Consider the following 24,449-nt stretch of genomic DNA (forward strand, 5'->3'; position numbering starts at 1 on the left):
ATACTGTAACGTGGCGTTTTCAGCCCCGTTACTACGGCACCCAAATCTCCCGGAATTTCCTCCCGTTTTTCGTTAATAATCTAGAAAACTGCAGCACACCGAAACGAATCACCAAGGCTAAATTAAAATATGAGATATTCCGTATGTTAAGCTAATTTTCGTTGTTGTTCCGAATATTCTCTTATGTGACCTGGGAAAATACCGACGAGTTGAGCCAGGACGACCTACGAGGACCTCCCGGGCCCTTTCCTCCAAGGGTACAACTCTGACGTCATCCGTGCCAATCAGACTACCGATGTGCACTCTCCCGTGGTGGACCGGACCACCAGCTGATGACAGCATCGCCAACATCTCCCGCCTGCCGATCTACCGAATCGCTACTGGCGTATAGGACCGCAAGACGACCCGTCTACGATCTCCCGCTAGACGATAGGTGCGTAAGACGCTCTGCTATCGACGAATGGATGCTACGGAAGGCGGCGTATAGGGTGGCATGAACTGAGTAGTGTCACCTCCCGTCCCGTAACTTACTGGCCAGGAGCCAGACCAAAATAACATCTACCGTTCCGGAACTGATCCCGTCACCGGGTAAAACTTGGTAACCTCCCGAGATGACGTTCTGCCTAGGAAGACATGTAGGAGCCGAGGCACAAGTGAGCCCAGGACTACATTCCGACTCCCGAGACGACATAGGATAGAGATGTTGCTCTTAGGATGAGGACTCCAAGTGCCTGAGTCGACGCAGCCTTGGATGGCCTTCTGAACGCAGACAGCCAGCCGGTCAGTATTCAAAGGCGAGCGCGGCCGATGAGGAAGCATGGATGATGACGTCAGAGGAGAGGAGAGGCGCCGAATAGGCAAATTCAATTGTCACCCGAAGAATTGCGCCCTACACCTGTGGCCTAATTAGGAGAGGGAATCGCCAATCCGGACGATTTCCGAGTAAGAAGATCCTGGACACCGGCGCTCAACTCGTCCTACTCTACGAGATACCGTCAAACAGACAGGACGTTTTGGCTAGATCCTTCCTCACCAATTCAGATCTTCCTTTGCCGCTTTCCCAAATCTACCGTCTCTCGCTACCGTTTTTCACCCAACACTACCGCTACCGTTGCACTTTAGATTCACTCCTATCCGCCCCTTAGTTACCGTATATTTAAATCTAGAATCAGTTAGAACAATTGTATTAAGTTAGAGTCAGTGGGTGCCGAACTCCTTCCGTTAAGGTAAGGTTTTCCACCTTCAGAGAGAGGCACGAAGTAGCCACGTGGGGATTGCAAATTGCCTAAAATATTACGTATTTTGTTTTATTGTTTTTGTAAGTCGGTGGGAACTAGCCCCACCGCAGTTTATTTAGAGTGTAAGTCAGTGGGTTAAAGGCCCACTGCATCCAGTTTATTTAGAGTGTAAGTCAGTGGGTAAAGGGCCCACTGCATCCCGTAATTTAGAGTGTAAGTCAGTGGGTAAAAGGCCCACTGCATCCAGTAATTTTTTTGTAGTTGTTCGATTGTAGGAAACCGCAAACAAACTGATGAATTTGGCTCAATTACCTGCTCCTGTACTTTGTTGTTCGTTTCTAGTTTTTGGAGATAAAAAGACCCCGATTCCAAATGAGCTCGCGCGACTTCGTGCGGCCTGCGCGTGCTTGCGTCCTTTCATATGGCTAGTCAATGCCTGTCGGCCCATGTTGCTAAGATGCACTTTTTTTTGGCAAATAGTGCAAAAACATGCAAACCTATCGGTTTTACATTCCTGTACCCAGGATGAAAATTGATCATCGGTGAGCCATCGAATATTAAAGGCCGATTTCTTATGTTTTGAGGACATAATTTTGCTGCAAAATAAATTTCCGCTTTATAATATAGGAACTGATTGCTTTTCTCTATTGGATTAAGAGGTCAATTATTCGATGGAGGTAATTAGGAGCAATTGATTACAGGTATCTTTTTCAATTTTCGAGTAATCAAGTACTATGAACAATCTTCAACAACAGAGATTACTCGCATCTCTATACCGTAAGAATCTCAGAAAAGTGAACAACATAGGGAACGCATGAGCGCGAGAGAGAGCTTATGGAAGTTCCGTGAGTGCGAGACAGACAGACTGCCTGCCCCTCCGTTGCCTTTGAGTCCCAACTCCGCCAAATTGTAAACAGACCATCGCTAGAGCTGTGATCTAAGTAAGCGCGTTCGGGTTGAGAGTGTTTTTCTCTCACAATTGATAAAACAAAAACCATTCGCATAAATATGATTGACTTTGTTCCTTTAAATATTGAAAAATTTTCAAAAAAGTTCCCAATCCAAAATGAAGGTTTTCTCATGAAAATATAATTTTTTTTTTGTTAATGTAAATGTATTTAAATCTTTAATGATTCTAATTACAATTATTAATACTTATTATTCTTGATATCACAGACTTTTTTTTATTGATTTTCTTTAAACAGGCTATCACAGCTCTAGCGATAGTCTGTTTACAATTTGGCGGAGTGGGGACTCAAAGGCAACGGAGGGGCAGGCAGTCTGTCTGTCTCGCACTCACGAAACTTCCATAAGCTCTCTCTCGCGCTCATGAGTTCCCTATGTTGTTCACTTTCCTGAGATTCTTACGGTATAATCTCATTGAATGAAAAAAAATATAAGTACCGTTGATCAACTACCGAAATTCTGTACCTAATCATGTGATAGAATATATTGCTGTCCCACTTACCATTAGTTTTTTCCTTTTTTTTAACGAACGATGCCACTAACTAACACGAACAATTTCAACAAACAAATTTCACTGTTTGTTTTGATCCCTTAAAATGACGTTCCCGCTGTACTGAGCGCAGGCAGCGACAGGCACCGATCGAGCCCGACCGTCTCCGATGAAGCCCGAAGTCTTCAACATACTATGACATGTGCTATGCTATGTCCATCAAGCAACTCGGTATCACAACCGCGGCGCGTTATGAAAAATAAAAACAGACACTATTGTTCACTGCAAATTTCGCGGAATTTCTGCTACTTTTCTGACAAATGCATTGTAATTTCGATGATTTTCCAGGTTTTCCAGGTGCGTACTAACCCTGCTTTTACCAACTGAATCCTAATACCATCATTCGAACTGCATCGTAAAAGCGCTACGTAGAGCTAGCCATGACCAAAAATCGGACGGTCAATGTTATAGCCTGACGAGCTCGAAACTTTCACCTTGCGACTTGTTAATTGTCATTGCGAATGCCAAACGCACAGGAAATTGACGTCTATGTAAGAAAAAAGGTATTTCTGTATCATGAGGCGTGTCTAATTCTATACGTGGAATTTTCACAATATTTCCGCTTTGTTCGCCGGTTAAAAATTCTGCAATAAGAATGCGTAGATGTAAATGACGGATAAAAAATCGCGTCCCGTTGCAGAGACCATCGGATACAGAAAGATTGCGCAACAACATCTCAATCGCACCGACTTTCAGTTACAGATTGCGCGGTGGCAGACCGGATGGAGTTAGGCTGTTCAGATATTCAATTGGATAGCGTAGCGTAGCCTCTTCGTCTGGAGTTGCGTCCGCATCATCTACACCATGAAGTGTAGCGTAGTCAATAAGATAAACATTATAATTATCATTGCTTGAGACATGTTGTTGAATTTTGCCTGCCTGCGGAAAAACCATAGTTACCGCCGGTAGCTTCCATTCTCCAATTGGTTGAAAAATTGGACAAAACACTAGTTAGACGCTAATTGACACTTCTCTTCGTAATGGAGGAAGCATCGATCGGGAAACATGGGGCCGCACCACTGAAATGTATATCTCTATCTCAGTGGGCCGCACGGGCTAGCCGGTTGAATTGAACGGTTCGCTGTCCGAATGTTTTACGGCATCGTACATCCGTAGATATTCGAATTGGTTTTGATTCAGTTCGGAAACAAACCCGAACCGCACAGTCCGTACCGAAAAGTTACAGAATAGGCACCCTGCACGCTCCTGGCTATTATCCTTATCGATACGGATTATGGGCAAGTCTTATACTAGGCATTTTGCCCTCACGGAGGAAAGCAGTGCATTTTCTAAAATATCAACATATTCCTCAGCATTCGTGTTTCGTGTTACCTTGACTGATTCCCCTGGACTAGCGGCCGAAATCCACCCCCGATACGCTGCAGTTACGCGTCCACTGTGCTGCCCCACTACAACATTCTATTTAACCAGCTATCTTTATCTGAGGAAAAAACTTTTTCTTCTATGAAAATTACTTTACTCCACTTCTCTTCGGTGATCGTCAGTCCTTGAAGCGCGAAGCTAATCCTGTCTTCTCGATATCCGTTAGTGAGGTCCATTCTCTTCACCGCTTTCCTGCACTTCAATCCGGCTTCCTCTAGTCGACTCCCACGGTGGGACTGACAATGATTGCTGCCTGAAAAGGATCAGCCCTCACCTGTGCTACAATAGCCTAATGAAAAAATAAATGATCGAAGAAATGAATAGATCCAAAATCAAAAGACGAGATAAATAAGACTGATGGAAAAAACGGAACTGATCCTCGACGGCTGTTGTTCGGCGAGTAGCACCATCAGGTCTCTTCGGTGGTCCTGCAGTCCCGCGATGTCACTTTTTCTGAACTTTTGGATCCAGCGCTTTGCTGTGGAGACGCTGATATTGACTTCGGCTATAAAGATGAAATAGTCACGGAAATCGATTATATTGATTGATCAAGAAAGAAGCTTTGTCCACTCTTCATGAATTATTTCACCTGCTATTGCTGGAACTGATACACCGTACTCTTAGAGTCCTATGTCACGTCCCGGGGTGGTGGCTGAGTTGAAAACTAAGTTCCCCGTTCGCGACCTTCTGATCCCTGAATGAACTTACTAGCCGTAAGTCGCTCTACACTATGTGTTGGGATGTCAGGGATCTGAAGGTCGCGAACGGGGAACTTAGTTTTCAACTCAGCCACCACCCCGGGACGTGACAGAAAATTTTTGGTGACAGCGGTAGACTGAGGGTCCTCAGGTGGTGGAAGGGTCGTGCCGTCCAGGTAGGCGCAAGGGTCGCGTCATCCAGGTAGGCGCAAGGGTTGAGTCATCCACGTGGGTGCAGGGGTTACTCCGTCCGCACACCTGGTGTTTATGACCTTGTTTTCGTCGTCCGGTTTATTGCCTTGTTTTCGAGTTCAAGGGTTTTATGACCTTGTTTTCGAGTTCAAGGGTTTTATGACCTTGTTTTCGAAGTTCGGTTGCAGCTGTCGATGACTCATGGGGTCAACACCTGGTGTCGTCCTTCGCAGCGCCGCCCTTTGGGTTTACCTGGTCAGTCGTCGAGGTGTCTTTGTGCGGGTCGGACGTGTTAGTTGTCGAGTGTCGTGCTCAGGTGTTATAAGTGTGATACATTCTTAAAGTTCGATAAAGCATATTGTATATTGGTTATATCATTTTGAAATATATATATATATAATCGAACATAGTCTGAGTTGAATCTTCCTGCCTCGTTATAATATAGAATAATTATTATGTATTGATTAATTGTGATAAGTATACGCATTGTTGAGTAGTCGGTGAAGTGATTGTGACAACAGTTGGCGAAAAATATCCCGGTCTAAGGTAGGGATGTTACACCTCCCCCCTTATTTCGGAATGACGAACTCCGTTCGTTATTCTGTTATTTAAGTCGTTTCTTAGTTGTGTCAATTGCGGATATAATAGCTCGTCGTTCTGCTCCGGTGCGTCGGGTTGTACTGCGGTTATTGACGGGTGCATCAGCGGGTTTTCTACGTTCTCCTTATCTTGAGTTTGTGTATTCTGATGTCCGAGGTAGATAAGTAGATGAGTCACTGAGGACCATAGGGATCCTAGCAGTTTCAGGCTCCAGCCATAGATTTGATGTAACGTATATCCGTGGATCACAGTGTCGACTATTAATTTTATCAGTCGGAGGCATATCAAAATACCCATAATTCCGGCTGTAGCGGATCCGAAGGTTATGTGAACCCTCCCCATATTTTCCGGTACGTGTTGTCAGCAAGCCTTTCGAACATCTTATCGTCGAAAAGATTGTAAATAGAACTCCCGTCGCTGTATGTTTCTTTCCCAGTCATACCTCTTGCAAGATTGTTCAGGATAGCAGGTCGTTCCGCAGGGAATAACAGGTGGTCCCGGAATCTGTCGATATCCTTTTGTCCATAGATGCCACTTGTAGCCATCGTGTCCGTGTCAATGAATTTCCAAGTGTACTGTGTTTGATGTTGTAATGCCTTTGGTGGTAGTACTTCTTCATGATGTGGCGTGAATTTTTACCAGGTGTCATCGATGCGGTACATCGGTGCCAGCATTCGGTTGCATTCGATTTGCGTTCCCTTGTTGACCAATATTTTGGACTTCGGGGTTAAGAAGTACGATGTGTTTCTTACGGTCACAGGTAATTCAGTGTAGCAGTCCTTTGTTTCTCTTACCATACATGACACTGGTATACACTTAACTATGTGTGCTACCTCTCCAGCAACTGTTGCCATATGTCCGGGTCCGTTCATGACATTATAGGCAAATTCATCGGGTAATATTGTGGCTAGTGTTAGGCTGTTTTTCAGTACCTGTTTCTCGAGTTCGCATTTTTGTGTGATCACGTCCTTGTACAGCGCGGTCATCTGTTGTTTTAGGTGCTTTTCAACGTATATGAACTTGGAGTTCACATAGGTGAAAATATCGACGCTCTCAATTGGTAGTAGTCCCGGTTGTTTAAACGTGTTCCCTCGGCTGGTTTCAAAGATGAAAAGTTTCGGGTGTTCCGTTTTGAAAAATGTGTAGCCGCAAATTTTGACCTCGGTAGTTCGAATTAGTGCAAAAGTAATATCTTGAGATGTGATTGAGTATACTACTGCTTCGTCCTTTCCTGTAGCCTGTACGCGGGTTATATACCCTTCGTATAATACGTCATATGCGCTGAATTTGCAGTTGTCCGCGGGGGTGGCTTCCCAGTACAAGTTACCTCCTTCTTCATCGGTACATGAATTGGCGTTGAATTCGCATGCCAGTCCGTTGGAAAAGATGATCTTGTTGTCATTGAGTTTCACGGTGGCTTCTTGTTGCGCAACCGTGATTTTAACAATCGCCTGTACTACTACACTAGGCCATTGCCCATATTGATCGTCATAAAACCCTGGTTCACAAGATCCGTCTGATGCCAATCCTCCACTTAACGTCACCGATCGCCTTGTCGTTGCGTTTTTTGGTATGTTGTTTAGAAACTTCCCTGGCCAGATTTCGATGCTTCCTTCTTGGTACAGTCGGCTGCAGGTTTCTTTGCTTGTATACTTTATATAAGCCTGTCGCCCTAGCTCCACCAAGGATACATGCGAATGCATTCCGCAATGATATACCGTCCGATCTATTTCTATTCGGCATTGGGTTACTGTTGTTTTTCTAAACTCCGTCAACTGTAGCAATTGTGCATAGACTTTGTCTTCCTTAGGAGTCGTTTCTGGTGTGGTGCAATCTACTGGTTCTAGCAAGTTTATTGTTGTCACGTTCAACTTCCCGTGGGTGCAGTCGAATCCTACTAACCCATTTGCTGTGGTGAATAGGGTAAGCAATATCAATGATATAGCCATCTGGAACAGAAGGTTCCAGTGTATTGTTTTACGCTTGCGTATAGTTACCATAATTATAAAGTTGAGAGTTTCTCTCACTACTCAAAGGAAAATATAAGGTAATTTGGAATGTTATTTCTATGCGAAAGTTATATTTTGTTATATCTACGATTATTCGTTGAAATATCTTGTAATTCTGAGGTTAGAGTTTAGCCTTCTTTAATTTGTTATAATGCACTATACGTTCCCTGTTGCCTACTTTTATCTTAATGTTATTATTAGGTAGTGTATCCAGGACCTCGTGGGGGCCTGTATACTGGTCATCGAATTTCCCTTTGAAAGGTTCTTTCAGTAGGAAAACTAGATTCCCTTTTTGGAATTCTACATCTTTTGTTTTTCGGTCATAATATCGTTTCGATCTACCTTTGGCGGCATTTAAATTTTCCTTCGCCAAATTCTGACTTACGCGAAGTTTCTGATACAGTTCCGTCAAGTAGTCTGTGTAGGTTCTGTCCAGTGTTTCTTCTAATACCTCATTTCCAGAAGGTACCCGCGCGATTCTCCCGTACACAAGTTCGAATAATGTATATTTTGTTCCTTCGTGAACACTAGTGTTGTACGAAAACATGGCGTACGTAAGCCAGTCGTCCCAATTATTTTGATTGTTAATATAACTTTTCAAGTATTCTGTTAACACGTGATGCGATCGTTCGATCGACCCGTTAGATTGGGGGTGAAACGCGGTAGTTTTTACTTGATTGATTCGATACCGTTTGGCTAGTTGTCGTAGTAATGAGCTGGTAAGATTAGCTCCTTGGTCCGTTAATATCGTTCGCGGTGCCCCGTATCTGTTTATAACTTCGGTAATTAATGCGTCCGCGATAGTCTGGGATTTTGTATTGGTTAGGGCTACTGCCATGGAATACTTCGTTAGTTGGTCCTGAATCGTTAGAATGTACTCGTTTCCTTGTGGTTTCAGTGGTAGGGGTCCCATGATATCCATGGAAATTTTGTCGAACGCGGAGTCGGGTGTGTCAGTGAGGATCATTGGTTTTCTGGTTTTTACGCGAGTAAGTTTCTTTGTCTGGCATTTTACGCATATTCGGACGTAATCTTCGACTTGTTTTTTCATTCCCGGCCAGAAGTATCGTTGCCTAATTCTCGCATATGTTTTCGTAACTCCTTTGTGTCCTCCTACACTGCTCTCATGATTTTCTCGTATAATATTAGGGATTTCTTGTTCGTTGGCTATTTTCACAAGTTGTTGGTATACGGTTATTTTACATCTAATGTCCACCAGTTGAATTTTTAATCTGCGAATGATCTCCCTCCAGCTCAAATTATCAATTCTCGTTGTTTTTGCGATTCCGATTTCCGTAAGGTTTAACTCCATTATTACATTCTGAAGCGATGTTACGGTTTCATTGAAGACTTCGTCATCTAGTTGCGTCCTTATCCCTTCCTTTATGGGTAGTCCTATGAAATACCTATTTCCGGCTTGATGTACTTTCGCCCGTGCCAAATTTATATGTGTGAACTCTGGGAGTTTTTTGGCGTTTTCCAAGTCCTTAGCTCCTTCATCTAGCGGTTCCCCGCGCTGTGTTATAAAGAACACACAATTTCCCTTGTGCATGCTCAACCTGTCTCTTACCTCCTCGTAAGGGGTTTCTTCGCTTGGTCGGGGTACTCCTTCCTCGTTACTGAATATCTCGTCGTCAGAGTCTGAGTCTTCAAATGTTTCGTCTTGCGTTTCTGTGTGTTCAGAATTAGCGTTGTCTACGCTGTAGTATTCTTCAATTTCGGATTCATCGATGCTGTCGTGAGGAATTCTGCTTTTTATTTCTTCTTCCAAAATTGGTCGCGGTGTTTTTTCTTCCTTGGATTTTTCTTCGTAGGTTGCTTCTTTATCTGACGGTTGGGGTGTCTCAAATATTTCGTCATCAGATTCTGGAGGTTCTTCCTCTGGTAGTTTGTATATTCTGATGAGAAAAGGAGTCGGGAGTATGGTTGAGATAAGTCCCTTGACTCTTCCCCAATTTAGTCCGTCCAGTCCACATCCTATCTGTGGCATGGCAATTTTGTATATTTTTTCCTTCTCGCACGCTTTCCGTAACGTCCGCAGCGCTGTTTCCAACGTCTTGTATGTTGGCTTCTCGTAGTATTTAGCTTTCGTGACTAGGTAAAATACGTTTCTGTCCTTCACCTTCAATCTGGCTACTCCTCCTGTTTTGATTTGCTGTTGTTGTAGGAGTTCCCGGTTCTGGAATTTCTCTGCAAACCTTTTCGCTATGCCGGCGCCCATTTTGAAGTCCTCTGATACGCAGTGCGCGAATGCGTAGTCTGCAGGTGCAGAAAAAAGATCTCCTATCTCTTCCGTGACCTGTAGGATGCGTGAAAAGTTCTCGTCGATTACCGGATTGCGCGAAAGTGCGTCTGCGTTTGCGTTAATTTTCCCGGGTTTATATTGGATGTTGAATTGGTAGTCCATTAGGTGCACCTTCCAACGTGCCAGTCGGGAGGATGGATCCTTGAGCGATTGTAACCAGGTTAGAGGTCGGTGGTCCGTAACTAGCGTAAACGTTTTCCCGTACAGATATGGTCGAAAATGCTTCACAGCATAGACCATAGCCAATAGTTTCTTTTCCGTCGTAGAGTAGTTTTGTTCGGCCTTATTCAACAGTCTCGATGTGTAAGCTATAGGTAGGTCTTGGCCGATCTGCCCCTGGCTTAGTACTGCTCCTACGGCTGTTCCTGATGCGTCGGTTGTAACTATAAATGGCTTGTTGAAGTCTGGGTACTGCAGTATGGGTTTCTCGCAAAGTTTGTCTCTCAGAATTGCGAAAGCGTTTGCTTGTTTCTCCGTCCAATTAAAAGTCTTGTCCTTTTTCAGTAGTTCTGTTAGGGGTTTGGCTATTTTCGAGAAGTTTTGGATAAACCTTCTGTAATATCCTGCGAGGCCCAAGAATTGTTTCACGTTTTTAGGGTTTTATGGTATCGGGAAATTCTTTACTGCGTCTAGTTTCTTGGGATCTGGTTTCAGTCCTTCTTCTGATATAATGTGTCCTAAGTAGTTCACCTCTTTTCGTAGGAACTCACATTTATCAGGCTGAAGTTTTAGGTTTGTTGATCTTAGTCTGTTGATCAGTAGGTCAAATTTCCGTGTGTGTTCGTGCAGTGAGCTTGCGTATATTACGATGTCGTCCAAGTAGACAAACATTTCTATTCCTTGTAAACCGGTCAATACCCTGTCCATCAGCCTCTGGAAAGTTGCGGGAGCATTTTTCAACCCAAACGGCATTTGTTCAAATTGGTAGTGTCCGAAAGGAGTTGAAAATGCGGTTTTTTCCGCGTCCTCTTTGGCCATTTTGATTTGGTGAAACCCGGAAGCGAGGTCGAAAACTGAAAAGTACTTTGCACTGCCCAATTGGTCCAAGATGTCTGTTATATTGGGGAGCGGGTAGGCGTCGCCGATAGTTTTTTCATTAAGTTGCCTATAATCGATGACCATTCGCCACCGTACGTTTCCCTGTGAGTCCGGTTTCTTAGGGACTATCCAAAGGGGTGAGCTGTATGGTGATATTGAAGGGACGATTATGCCGCCTTTCTCTAGTTCTTTTACTTGCTTCGTAATTTCTTCCTTGTGAATGGGTGGGTAGCGGTACTGCTTCGTGAATACAGGCGTGTCGTCGGTAGTGGTAATTTTGTGCTCTATTGCTGTAGTGGCTTCTAGCTGGTCCCCGGGTATTTGGAAGCGGTCAGCGTTCTGGTTGACTAAGTCCTCTACGTATGCTCTTTCAATCTTGTTCAAATGCTCGAGTCGGAGTAATGATAGTACGTCGATCGTGCCACTCTTAATGTTATTGATTCTGGCGGTTTTTTCATTTCTTTGCGGGGGTTCTAAGAATGATCTTATTCTGACGACCGGAAGTTCTAGGTCCGTTGTGGTTTCTCTAGTATTGATAATTGGGAGAATTGCGTGGTCTCCGATAATCTTACAGACTGCCTGTCCTGCGTAAATTCCTTGTGGAAGTTGTAGCTCCGGTATATATCCGGTGTCCAAGTTTTCTGGGTTCGAAACCTTAATTCTTACTATCTGTTTTGCCCTGGCTTTGAGCTTGTGCGTACTTCCTAGGAAGTGAAAAATGCTATCTTCTAGCTGTAGTTTATTTCCCTTGTAATCTATTACCGCTCCTGTTTTCGCAAAGAAGGCTGATCCTAAGATGCCGTCTTGCGTTACGTTAAAGGAGTCTTCAACTACGTGGAATACAACTTGAATTCCCGAGATATTTAGCACGATTTGCCCTAGGGTGTGCACTAAATCCTCGGTAATTCCTTTAATCGCGAGCTTGATACTACTGTCTATGCTTGCAGGATTGCAAATATTTTTACGTTTTATGATATTGGGTTCGGCGCCCGTGTCTATAAGAAAATTTGCAGGTGTGGCAAGGTCTGGTGTCACATCCCGCGACCACAAAACACCCCCCCACCAATATTAATCACTTAAATTTTTCGTAATCATCATGGTTTATCGAAGAGATTACCTATTGTATTATATATAGACATATTTACATCATTATACCATAATTTTAATTCTTTATTAAGAATAACCCACCAAGGGATTATACCTATATATACCTATAATCAAGTTAGTTAAGATGCCAAACACCATAGGATTCAAATGCATTTATTAAGTCTGGTGCACAAACGCACACCAGCGTTATACTTCAGCATACGTGTTCCTTACGCATGCGTATCTTTTAATTTCATAGGAACTCAGCGAGATACTCCGCCTAAGGAGTAGAGGTGGCTAAAATTGTTTATGTTATCTGCCACCTCCATGGTTCACAGCCTCCTTCCAAGACCCTTTTCATAAGGGGAAGTTGCGGGTCTCTCCCCATGGCCCACGCGGACTTATAAAAGCTCCTGCAACAGAACTAGGGACCACTACTACACAGAATCTTTTTTTCGAGTCACTTCTAAAATCATCAGTTAACTTTTGACCTCTGACAAAACGTCGTTAGCTCTGGCCAAATTCGCCATCTAAAACTTAGAATACCGTAGCTCGTACAAACGCGAGTGATCCTTTGAACATTTAGCTATCCTTACATTCCTTTTTATTAATTAACATACTTGGTGTTGGCATCGTTATCATAATTTTATCATTATCATTATTTTGCTATTATCATTAGTTGCATCGCTTGTGAAGTCATTTTATTTGCCATTTTCTAATTATATTCTTAATAATTGCTTGAGACTTTAATTTGGTGTGAGTTCATTTGCTGTACCTAACAACCACCACCCAACTCGCCCTAGCACGCTACATCAGACAAAGGTAAGTCGCATCTTTAAGAATTAAGTTCATTACTTTCTCCCCGAACCTTCCCATATTCTACTAATTCCTTCCAGCCTCCCGTATCCCCGTACATGTGTACAAATCGGAGGCATTGTCGTCGCCATCGGAGTAGGACGTGAACGATCCGCGATATTAATTTAGTTCGCGACCAACCCCGTATGTGACATAAAATGGTGACAGCGGTGGGATACGAAAAGGAAGGATTACGTAAAGATGGGATTTAAAAAAGTATGTTGTAAAATAGATCACCCGGGGGTAAACGATTTCGGAACTCACTGATCGAACGGATAAAGTCACACGGTTAAACTCCTCAAAATTAGTCATGTCGGAAAAAAGACCAACTACGCGAAGTCAATCAATGACTAGGGTGCCTAAACCTCTCACGGAGGAGGAGCTAGCGCGGTTAACCCTAGCACACGAAGATCGGGATAAAACTCTTGTATCGAAAGAAAAGGAATTAGAATCGGAAAAACAAAAATTAACACAACGGGAACGGGAAATTCAGAAAGCCGAGCAAACAATTAGGGAAAAACTAGAGGAGATGGATAAGAGGTCCGCGGAATTAGTAAAAACGACAAAAAATACGGAACTTCAAATGTTCGAGGAGATAGAAAAATTAAAGCTACAAATCGCGGGAGTACAGTCAAGACAACAATCCGAAACATCAGATAACGATCAAGATATGGATAAAACAATAGTACCTCGAATAAAACAAAAATCAATCGAACGCGATGTATCTTGGAAATTATCGAACCATGGCGAACCGTCGTGCTCACGAAACCCTGGGAAAGCAACCAAAAAACCGCGTAACGTTAGAAAGACACGCTCGGAAACTGAATCCTCCGAGGAAGAAAAATTAAAACATTCACGGAAACCTCCCAAATCATTAATTAGAAATAATAGATCGGAAACCGAATCGTCCAACGACGACGAAGTGAGTCACCCGCGGAAAACGCGGAGACCTCGAAAGACAGAATCACGCAAAACTCCCAAATACAGTTCGGAATCTGAGTCGTCCGATAGCGAAACCACCTCAGATGAAGACGATGAAATTGCGGCAAGGCCACGAAAACCTTCAAGAAAATCAAAGCGTCGCGTAGAAAAAAAGGGTCGCCGCGACACCATGTTAGAATCATCTATTACTCTCAAAGAAGCTCTTTCCGACATTCCCTCCTTCAACGGCGCGAATACCTCAGTAATGCATTTTATTAGAGCTTGTAAACGAGCCAAAAAAACCATTATGCCGGGGGCAGAACTCAGACTTATACGCGGCATAAAAGGTAAATTAACCGGTCGCGCATACGCACTTGTAGAAGATACCGAGTTTGACGATCTAGAACCATTGATAGATAAGTTGATGGAAACCTTTGGTCCTTCCAAATCTGCGAACGTTTATCGAGGAGAGCTAGCTAGTATCCTTAAAAAACGGGATGAACACATGCTCGATTACATAGGGCGAGTAAAAGACCTCATTACCGCAATACTGGAAAGCGAAAGGCGTCAAACCGGACGAATATCCAAACGAACGCGAAAAAATCTCGAAACGGAAGCGCTGGAAAGTTTTACGCTGGGCTTACCGATCGAACATCAAAATTCCTTGTCTTTATCGGGAACACTCACGCTAGAGGAGGCATTTTCGAAAGCCATACAGATAAGCAGACGATTCGAAGACCGGGTAGAAAATCAAAGAGGAGATAGAAACACTAATCAATTTTTGCGCCGAGCTGATGCTAATATCATAAGGCAGGAATCGCCCGTATGTATTCTCTGTCAACGCGTAGGACACTACTCCGATAATTGTCGCCAAAACCGTCGGTATCAGGGAAATCCGGAATACGGTAGAAATAATGATAGTTACAATCAAAACCGCCCCTACCAAAGGAACCCGAATTACAACCCCGAACAGTCGAGACAAAGAAATTCGGAATACAGTAGGAATAGCGATAACCCCAATCAAAACCGCCCCTACCAGGGAAATTCGAATTATTATACAAACAGGGATAATTACCGCAATAATAGAAACTCGGACCGCGAAAATTACCGTAGATCGGAAGATCAGGGCAATTTTTACCGAAACCAGGAAAACGGGCCACGTGTTAAATTCGAAAGACCCCAGTACGATCGCGATAACACGAGAAACCGCGCCGGAACCTCTCAAGACGCAAGAGAAAATAGCAGACCACCATACGACGGGCGACGTCCACTTGGAACCCCTGTCAGTTGTAAATACTGTCGTAAACCTGGTCACACCATAGACGAGTGTAGGTCCAGACAATATTATAACGCGAAACGAAATGAACCAGGAACTTCCCAAAATCAGGGAAACGAAACGCGACCCCCTGGAAATCGGAATGGCGCCCAGGAGGTCCCGAAGGAGACAAAGGTCACACGAGCCATCCAAATAACTGCAGACGAGTCCGAGCCTCGACGGTCCGATTAAGTAAGAAAAAACCGTCGCCCACAATTAGGGCATCTTCGGACGATTTAAGGACCGATATAAACATCCTTATTGATACAGGTGCAGAACCAAATTTGCTAAAGATCGGAGCACTAGCAACCTCGACGAATATCAATCCGAACGAAATATTAAATCTGTCAGGAATAACCGACGGTTACGTAGAAACTTTAGGTGCAGTCGAAATAAATATCCGCGATATAATAGTTGAATTCCACTTAGTCACCAACGACTTTCCGATCCAACAGGACGCGCTATTTGGAACAGATTTTTTCGACACGCACGGAGCGACCATAAATTATAAAAACGAGTGGGTCGAAGTAAATAACGAATTTTTCCATTTCATTAATCGAGAGACGGTACTCTTACCCGGGAGAACAAACGTAGGATTTTATATCAAGATAAGAAACCAGGAGATGAAAGAAGGTTATTTACCAAAACTAAACACGATAAAAGGATTATATTTAGGAGGAGCAATAGTAAAAAACGTAAACGGGCGAGCATATGTTAGAGCAATAAACGCGAGGGAAGACGATTTAGAATTGGTAATACCGACCGTAACTTTACTACCGATCAAGGACGCGAAACCACTGCGAAGTACTTCAATTACAGAATACGACAAGCACAGGGATAGCGTGAGCGATGCGATTCATCCTCTGGTAAAAAACGGAACGTCAATGATAAATTCTTATATCGAAAATAATTGCGTAAGAATAGGGAAGGAAACCGTGGAGACACTTCACGAACCTTCGACTTCGACTTCGGTCTTAGGACCGGGCGAAGACCAAAAAAATCACCGTCAATTACACATGTTTAGCTCCGATACGATATCAAAAGATCCAACAAAGTCAGACCCTCCTATAAATCCAACATCGAATCCAAATAATGACGAATCATTTTCCAGTAAGCCTAAAAGGCCGATCCAAATTCAATTGAATCCCAATATTCCTCGTCAAAAAGACGCTGAGAATCCAATCGATGATGAGTCATCCTCCAATAAGTCTAACGGGCCGATCCCATGTCAATTGAATTCAAATATTCCTCGTCAACAAGACGATGAGAGTCCAAATAACGATGAAAATAATTTAAAAAATAATTTGTCACGACTAACTATTGAAATTTCAGGAGAACCTTCGGATAACCTTAACAATGAAAGAATTGACACAGGAATTAAAAAACTTATGCGAATAAATTATTCGGATAATACGGAAAACAATATAAGAAATATACGCGAAGAACGTTATGACAAAATAATAAATTTACTGCGATTAGAACACTTGAATCAGGAAGAAAGGGAAAGCGTTAACGAATTAATTAGGAAAAATCAAGACATGTTCCATATTCCAGGTGAGCCTTTAGGAGCCACAAATACAATTAAACACGGTATAACCACCACAGACGACATTCCAATAAATACGAGACAGTATAGATTTCCTCCGGTACATAAAGAAGAAATAGCTAAACAAGTAAAAGACTTGTTAGATAACGACATCATAAAACCTTCTGTTTCACCGTATAATTCGCCATTATGGATTGTACCCAAAAAGCCAGATTCCAAGGGCAATAAACGATGGCGCACGGTCATCGACTATCGCGCGTTAAACGAAAAGACAGTAGGAGACGCATACCCTCTTCCCAATATCACAGAAATACTAGATTAATAAGGAAGCGCTAAATATTTTTCAGTATTCGATTTAGCCTCAGGGTTTCATCAAATAAAAATGAAAGAAACAGATGCCGAGAAAACTGCATTTTCTACACCTTATGGACATTACGAATTTACTAGAATGCCGTTCGGACTAAAGAACGCGCCTGCAACCTTTCAAAGATTAATGGATCAGGTTTTATCAGGATTACAAGGAAACGAACTTTTTGTGTACTTAGATGATATAGTAATCTACGGCAGTTCAATACGGAATCACGAAATTAAATTTAATATTTTAATGGAAAGACTCAGGGAAGCAAATTTAAAACTGCAGCCTGACAAGTGCGAATTTTTAAAAAAAAAAGTTATGTATTTAGGTCACATAATTAGTGATGACGGATTAAAACCGGATCCCAAAAAGATAGAAGCAGTAAAAGAATTTCCAAGACCTAAAAACGCTAAAAATATCAAACAATTCCTCGGTTTAGCCGGAAATAACAGAAGATTTATTCCCGATTTTTCAAAAATAGCGAAACCTCTCTCAAATTTACTAAAAAAGGAAATACCGTTTCATTGAAAAGAATCACAAGAAAAAGCATTTATAGAATTACGCGATAAATTATGCAGTAAGCCAATATTACAATACCCAGATTTTACAAAACCCTTCGTGATAACTACAGATGCATCTGGCTACGCGATAGGCGGAATTCTAAGCCAAGGTCCCATAGGAAAAGACCTTCCGATAGCCTATACTTCAAGATTATTGAATAGCGCGGAACAAAATTATTCAACTATAGAAAAAGAACTTCTTGCGATAGTATACTCGGTGAATCATTTTCGGGCTTATGTATATGGAAACGAATTTACACTTGTCACGGACCATCGACCCCTAATGTGGTTACATTCCGTAAAGGATCCCACTTCTAGACTAGTGAGATGGAGATTAAAATTAGCCGAATACGAATATAAAGTCCAGTATAAGGCAGGAAAAATAAATTTAAACGCGGACGCATTATCCAGAAATCCGATAGAAATTAATCAGAAGATCCTCAAAATAAATCAAACACGACCAAGTACAAGCGACAACATAAAAATAGTCTCAGGAGACTTATTCACAGCAAGTGAAGAATATTCACTAGCGCACTGCGTAGCTAAAGATTTCAGAATGGGAGCAGGAATAGCCCTTGAATTTAGGAAAAGATTTCGCGGAGTCCGCATGTTGAAGAACCAAAATAAAACAATCGGAGAAGTAGCTTATCTACCACATGGCAAGAGATATATATTTTACCTTATCACCAAAGAAGTCAGTCACGGTAAACCGACAATAAAATTAATCGAACGAAGCTTATGCGCATTAAGAAATCTCTGCATTAAATTAAACTGTTATAAGATAGCTATGCCCAAGATAGGTTGTGGACTCGATAAATTAAGTTGGCCGGATGTCGAAGAAAAAATACGAATCATATTTCCCGAGCCCTTCACGATCTTAATATACGAGAATAAAATAAACAGTACCAGCGAACCAACCAGTCCAATAACAAACTCAGCTAAGGACGACCCTTATCAAGTACCGCCAAGTGAAAACGATATCTCAAACGCCAACTGCGCCACACCGACGCCATCAACAGCAAAACCCAAACATAGTCAAATAAAAATACCACACCGAATATTGCGCGACAGAAACAACATTCGAAAGCCACAGTAGTATTCTGATCCCCTAAATGGAAACAACCATACCCAGAATCTCGACGAGATAACTGACGATGACTGCAGCCGCCGAGGCTCCAACCAACATAACAGGAGTGACTCAGAATCATGCGATACAGATAAGGATGACCAACCACGTTTTGACTCGCGGGAATTTATACTCAGCGACAATAAAGACAGCGATCAAGACTCTGACGATGACGAAAGACACGCAGGGTTTAGACCTAATATCGAATACTCAACCGACTCCAATTCAGAAATTATTCCAAGCCAAGACGAGGACAACCCTTTGCCAGGGCCACGTGACGATTTTCCGATGGAACCAGAGCCGCGCCAATTCTCTGAAACTCGAGACAACCTCGCACTTCAGAAAGGAAATTTAGTGTTTTTCATAACCACACATGGCCAACCATGCGACGAGGGCGCTAGAAATCTCCAATCCGCGGGTAAACTACCCCCCTTTACAGACGTGATGCTGGGCAGACCAAAAATTCAGGAAAGTGGGAAAACCCGCTATGTAAGTTTAGCAATAAAAGAAACCATACATACGAATTTATATGAGGGTATATTCAAGGATGCACTACAATCTTTACTCGAGGTAGTACGGGAATTACAATTGGACACCCTAATAATTTCAGAGACACAAAACATAGATCACCTCAGCTGGAGCAAAATTAAACTTCAATTACAGCAGCTCTTTTACGATACCCCATGTAAATTTATAGTTTGCAAAAACCTCATTAAAATACCCCCAGAAGATGAAAGAATATCGCTAATTCGGGAATATCATGCTTCACCGATAGGAGGACATAAGGGGATGATTAAGACATATCGCCGAATCAGACAATATTATTATTAGACAAATATGAAAGCCCAGATTAAAGAATATATTAGGAATTGTTTGGAATGTCAGTTAAAAAAATTGACCAGAGTAAAAACAAGGCAACCCATGGTTCTTACCGATACACCCGGTGCTAGCTTTGATAAAATTTCAATGGATATCGTAGGTCCTCTACCTACCTCCCCTTCAGGGAATAAATATATATTAACCATACAGGATCAGCTTTCTAAATATTGCTTGGCAATACCCCTCGAAACCACAACATCAGCCAAAATAGCGGAAGCATTAATAAAAAATGTATTCTTTAAATTCGGAGCCCCAAAATATATATTAACAGATCAGGGCGCAAGTTTGATTAGTTCACTTATGAAAGCTGTAGCTAAGAAATTCAGGATTAAACAATGTAGAACAACGGCATTTCACCCTCAATCGAATGGTTCAATAGAAAGATCGCATCATGTATTGGTGGAATATTTAAAACAATATATAAAGAAAACCAACAATTGGGATGAATGGCTGGATTGTGCTGTTTTCTTACAATACTAGCGTACATGAAGGAACTAAATTCACGCCCCACGAATTGGTATTCGGAAGGCTAGCTAGGTTACCATCCGAACATACGACGATAGACGAACGACTTGACAGGAGTTACGAGGATTACTTGAAACAGTTATTTACCACTCTAAAGAATTTGCAGACGGAAGCACGAGAAAATTTGATAAAGGCCAAAGAAAGGTATAAATATTATTACGACAGGAAAATAAACCCTTTACATTTAAGTGAAGGAGACGAGGTATTTTTGCTAAAGGAACCAAGGGATGGCAAATTCGGAGATCATTATACGGGTCCGTACAAGGTTCTAGAGATATTAAATAATCAGAACGTTAGGATCAAGGTAAAAAACAATAACCGGGTAGTGCACCGTAATAAACTAAAAAGGATGATGCACCAAACACATGACCCTACTCGCATATAAAACTCATGTACGCACCTTTTCATTTTAGAAAATGCCGAAAATGACTAGAGACAGACCAATCGTTATACGGGAAAATTAGGATCTAATAGACAACCTGATGACAGTAGAATTCCGTCAAAAGGAAATATTCATTTTCTATAATAATCCAATGGGATGTGAAAAGGATAACATGCTCACGCAGTTAGTTCTGGAGGGTTATCTGGAACCGGGGTATTTCAAATTCATTTATGACGATGTTCAGGGCAACACCATAACGAAATCTGATTGGGATCGTTATACTATGAAGGCTGGACCATACAGCATTGTAATTCTTTTCAATGAAGGGCACACCCTAGGCACGGCCAGGGTCACCATTAATTTAGAAACCAAATTTGTAAACTTTAAAATAGAAGGGTCCGAAACAACTATGTGTTGAAAGAAAAAAAATTATTAAAAATAAAAAAAAAAAAAATAAAAAAAAAAGGTTTTAGACGAATACAAAATAGAAAGAATGTGTAACCCATGTACTCCACCCTACACACACATATATATGTATTAAGATATATATAAGGAAATTATAGAATTAATTTAGGGAACGTCTGTTTCCAGATAAACGATGATGATAGCGATCGTACTTATTTTACTATTACCCACAAGGGCATTGGGCCTGGTTGGTTACGATTGCGGTGGGCCGAATCTTAATATATCAACTGTATCCCTTATTGACGTCGGAGATTGCGATATCCCGGACGTAAACCCCAATACAACGAGCCCTTATATCCAATTACTCCAGCTGGCAAAATACGAACATAGTATGGTCACGCAATGCAGCGTGAAGATACACCGAAATATCTTTTACTGTGGAATGCATTCTCACTTATCGGGGGTGCCAAACGGCGTTGCGCGATATATATCAGAGGTTAGCCAGGACTCATGCAAAGAGATGCATCGAACCGAAATATTTTACTACAACAGGGAAAACCAAGTCTCCGGAATAAAACCAAACTCCTCTACCACAGCCAGTATCACCTTGGCGGGGAAAATTCAACCAGGAGGATACTGTGAGGGAACCCAATATGCAGACCCTTACGGAAGCTGGGATGACGTAGTTGTACAAGCGGCAGTGACGATCAGTCTAAGAACGTACCGAGCCTCGGTAAATTTGGAGAATAACAAATTATATCTTCGATCAGGAACTACGTGCACCTACAGCGACGAAGCATGTGTCGATGTTGACGGTGGCCACACCTTTTGGACTACCTTACCCCAGGAGAACTGTCGGTTCAACCAATACGATGTACTCTATGAAGGAATTGGAAATAAAATAGAAGATCCAACATCTAACGATAAAATTATAATGTATACCGTGACAGCAGGCGATGTGACGTTCGCTTTAACAAAACGAGGAGAACAACATTTATGTGGATATACCATGATAAAAACCGAACATCCCAAATTGATAATTGTAGAAACAAGGAGGGAGGAAGCGGTACCTGCCCGAAGGAAGCTTGCAGTTGAGAACCTCGACATGTTTGCCTATGTCAACTCCAAGTTCGTTTATGTTGAGCGGCACGTGCGTACGCAAATGAATCAGCTGTACAAAGATATACTAGTACAACGGTGTGAGTTAGAGAAACAAGTATTACGCAACTCATTGACCACAGCTACTTCTTCGCCCGACGAATTCGCTTATCACCTGATGAAAGGACCCGGCTACATGGCTCTCAGTGCCGGAGAGGTGGTGCACATTGTCAAATGTATACCTGTGGAAGTACGCGTACTCAGAACCAGGGAGTGTTACAACCAGCTACCCGTGGAAAAAGGAAATGAAACAATGTTCCTTCCGCCAAGAACCCATGTGCTAGTCAAAACTGGCACCCAAGTAAATTGCAACGAATTCCTTCCGCCTATGTATTTTCTCATCGATGGATGGTACAAACTCTTACCTAACCCGGTAAAAAGCATACCACCTACAGTGATGGAACCCCTGACGAAACCTACATGGAAATATACCAACCCGGGAGAGTTGGCAACGAGCGGAATCTACGCCAGCGAAGATCTGGAAAATTTACGCGAACGCATCATGTTCCCCGTGGAGAGACCATCTGTCCTACACACCATAACTCGAAGAGCCAATGGACAACCGACTGTACGACAAGGACTCTCTATGCTAAATCTACTTGACGAAAAAGCCCTGGAGAATATTGCAAAAACAACCTGGAGCAAGATTTGGTCCTCTTTTACGTCATTTGAATCTATTGCCGCCGGAGGTATTGGGATATATTTCATATTTCAACTAATCAAACTCATTATTGATACTCTTGTGCACGGGTATGCCTTGCATACCGTTTATGGGTGGTCAATCCACTTGATCGGAGCCTTATGGGCATCAGTCGCGTCACTGCTGATCCATCTAGGAAGAACGCCACGTGAAGGAAGAAGAACCTCTGAGGAAGACGAAGAATTAGCCTCTGCCCCTCCTCCACTGATTACGAAAGAACCCGATGTATCCTCTGTAACCGTATACCAACCAGCTGTTGATTCTATAGAAGACCTGCAGAAGCGTCTCGCGGCACGTCAAATGCCAAACACACGTTTAACATTTGAAACTGAGGGGGGAGGTGTCACATCCCGCGACCACAAAACACCCCCCCACCAATATTAATCACTTAAATTTTTCGTAATCATCATGGTTTATCGAAGAGATTACCTATTGTATTATATATAGACATATTTACATCATTATACCATAATTTTAATTCTTTATTAAGAATAACCCACCAAGGGATTATACCTATATATACCTATAATCAAGTTAGTTAAGATGCCAAACACCATAGGATTCAAATGCATTTATTAAGTCTGGTGCACAAACGCACACCAGCGTTATACTTCAGCATACGTGTTCCTTACGCATGCGTATCTTTTAATTTCATAGGAACTCAGCGAGATACTCCGCCTAAGGAGTAGAGGTGGCTAAAATTGTTTATGTTATCTGCCACCTCCATGGTTCACAGCCTCCTTCCAAGACCCTTTTCATAAGGGGAAGTTGCGGGTCTCTCCCCATGGCCCACGCGGACTTATAAAAGCTCCTGCAACAGAACTAGGGACCACTACTACACAGAATCTTTTTTTCGAGTCACTTCTAAAATCATCAGTTAACTTTTGACCTCTGACAAAACGTCGTTAGCTCTGGCCAAATTCGCCATCTAAAACTTAGAATACCGTAGCTCGTACAAACGCGAGTGATCCTTTGAACATTTAGCTATCCTTACATTCCTTTTTATTAATTAACATACTTGGTGTTGGCATCGTTATCATAATTTTATCATTATCATTATTTTGCTATTATCATTAGTTGCATCGCTTGTGAAGTCATTTTATTTGCCATTTTCTAATTATATTCTTAATAATTGCTTGAGACTTTAATTTGGTGTGAGTTCATTTGCTGTACCTAACAACCACCACCCAACTCGCCCTAGCACGCTACATCAGACAAAGGTAAGTCGCATCTTTAAGAATTAAGTTCATTACTTTCTCCCCGAACCTTCCCATATTCTACTAATTCCTTCCAGCCTCCCGTATCCCCGTACATGTGTACAAATCGGAGGCATTGTCGTCGCCATCGGAGTAGGACGTGAACGATCCGCGATATTAATTTAGTTCGCGACCAACCCCGTATGTGACACTGGTGAATTTATCCTAATTGCCGGTACATCGCCTAAGCCGGCGTTGTGTAGGAGCACGACGGGGTGACCTACAGCGTCGTTTCGTTCTCCACGCAAATGGGGCGTACTGGTAGACCATTCCTGGGTTGGTCGGTCCGCCTGTCTACCGGGTGCTGCGGACGACCATTGTCGTTTCCCTGGCCGTATCGATTTCTGTTTTCCTCATTATATCTTTTCTTTCGGCACTCATTGATCGTGTGCCCCAAGTTT

The 24,449-nt window shown here is 42.4% G+C and overlaps 1 protein-coding gene across 2 annotated transcripts in view; it reads left to right on the forward strand.

Moving 5' to 3' along the window:
* Nucleotides 1-23,940, forward strand: part of LOC125502022 — a 45,240-nt gene extending 21,300 nt beyond the window's left edge. Inside the window, exon 2 of one of the 2 annotated variants that reach the window (XM_048659501.1) lies at nt 20,561-23,940. In XM_048659501.1, coding sequence (XP_048515458.1) covers nt 21,128-23,176 — 2,049 coding nt within the window. In that variant the 5' untranslated portion in view covers nt 20,561-21,127 and the 3' untranslated portion in view covers nt 23,177-23,940. The remainder of the gene's footprint in view (nt 1-20,560) is intronic. The other variant, XM_048659502.1, reaches the window with a different exon arrangement.
* The last annotated feature ends 509 nt before the right edge of the window (nt 23,941-24,449 follow it).

This window comes from Athalia rosae, chromosome 8 (genome assembly GCF_917208135.1).
Source record: "Athalia rosae chromosome 8, iyAthRosa1.1, whole genome shotgun sequence".
Taxonomy (NCBI): domain Eukaryota; kingdom Metazoa; phylum Arthropoda; class Insecta; order Hymenoptera; family Athaliidae; genus Athalia; species Athalia rosae.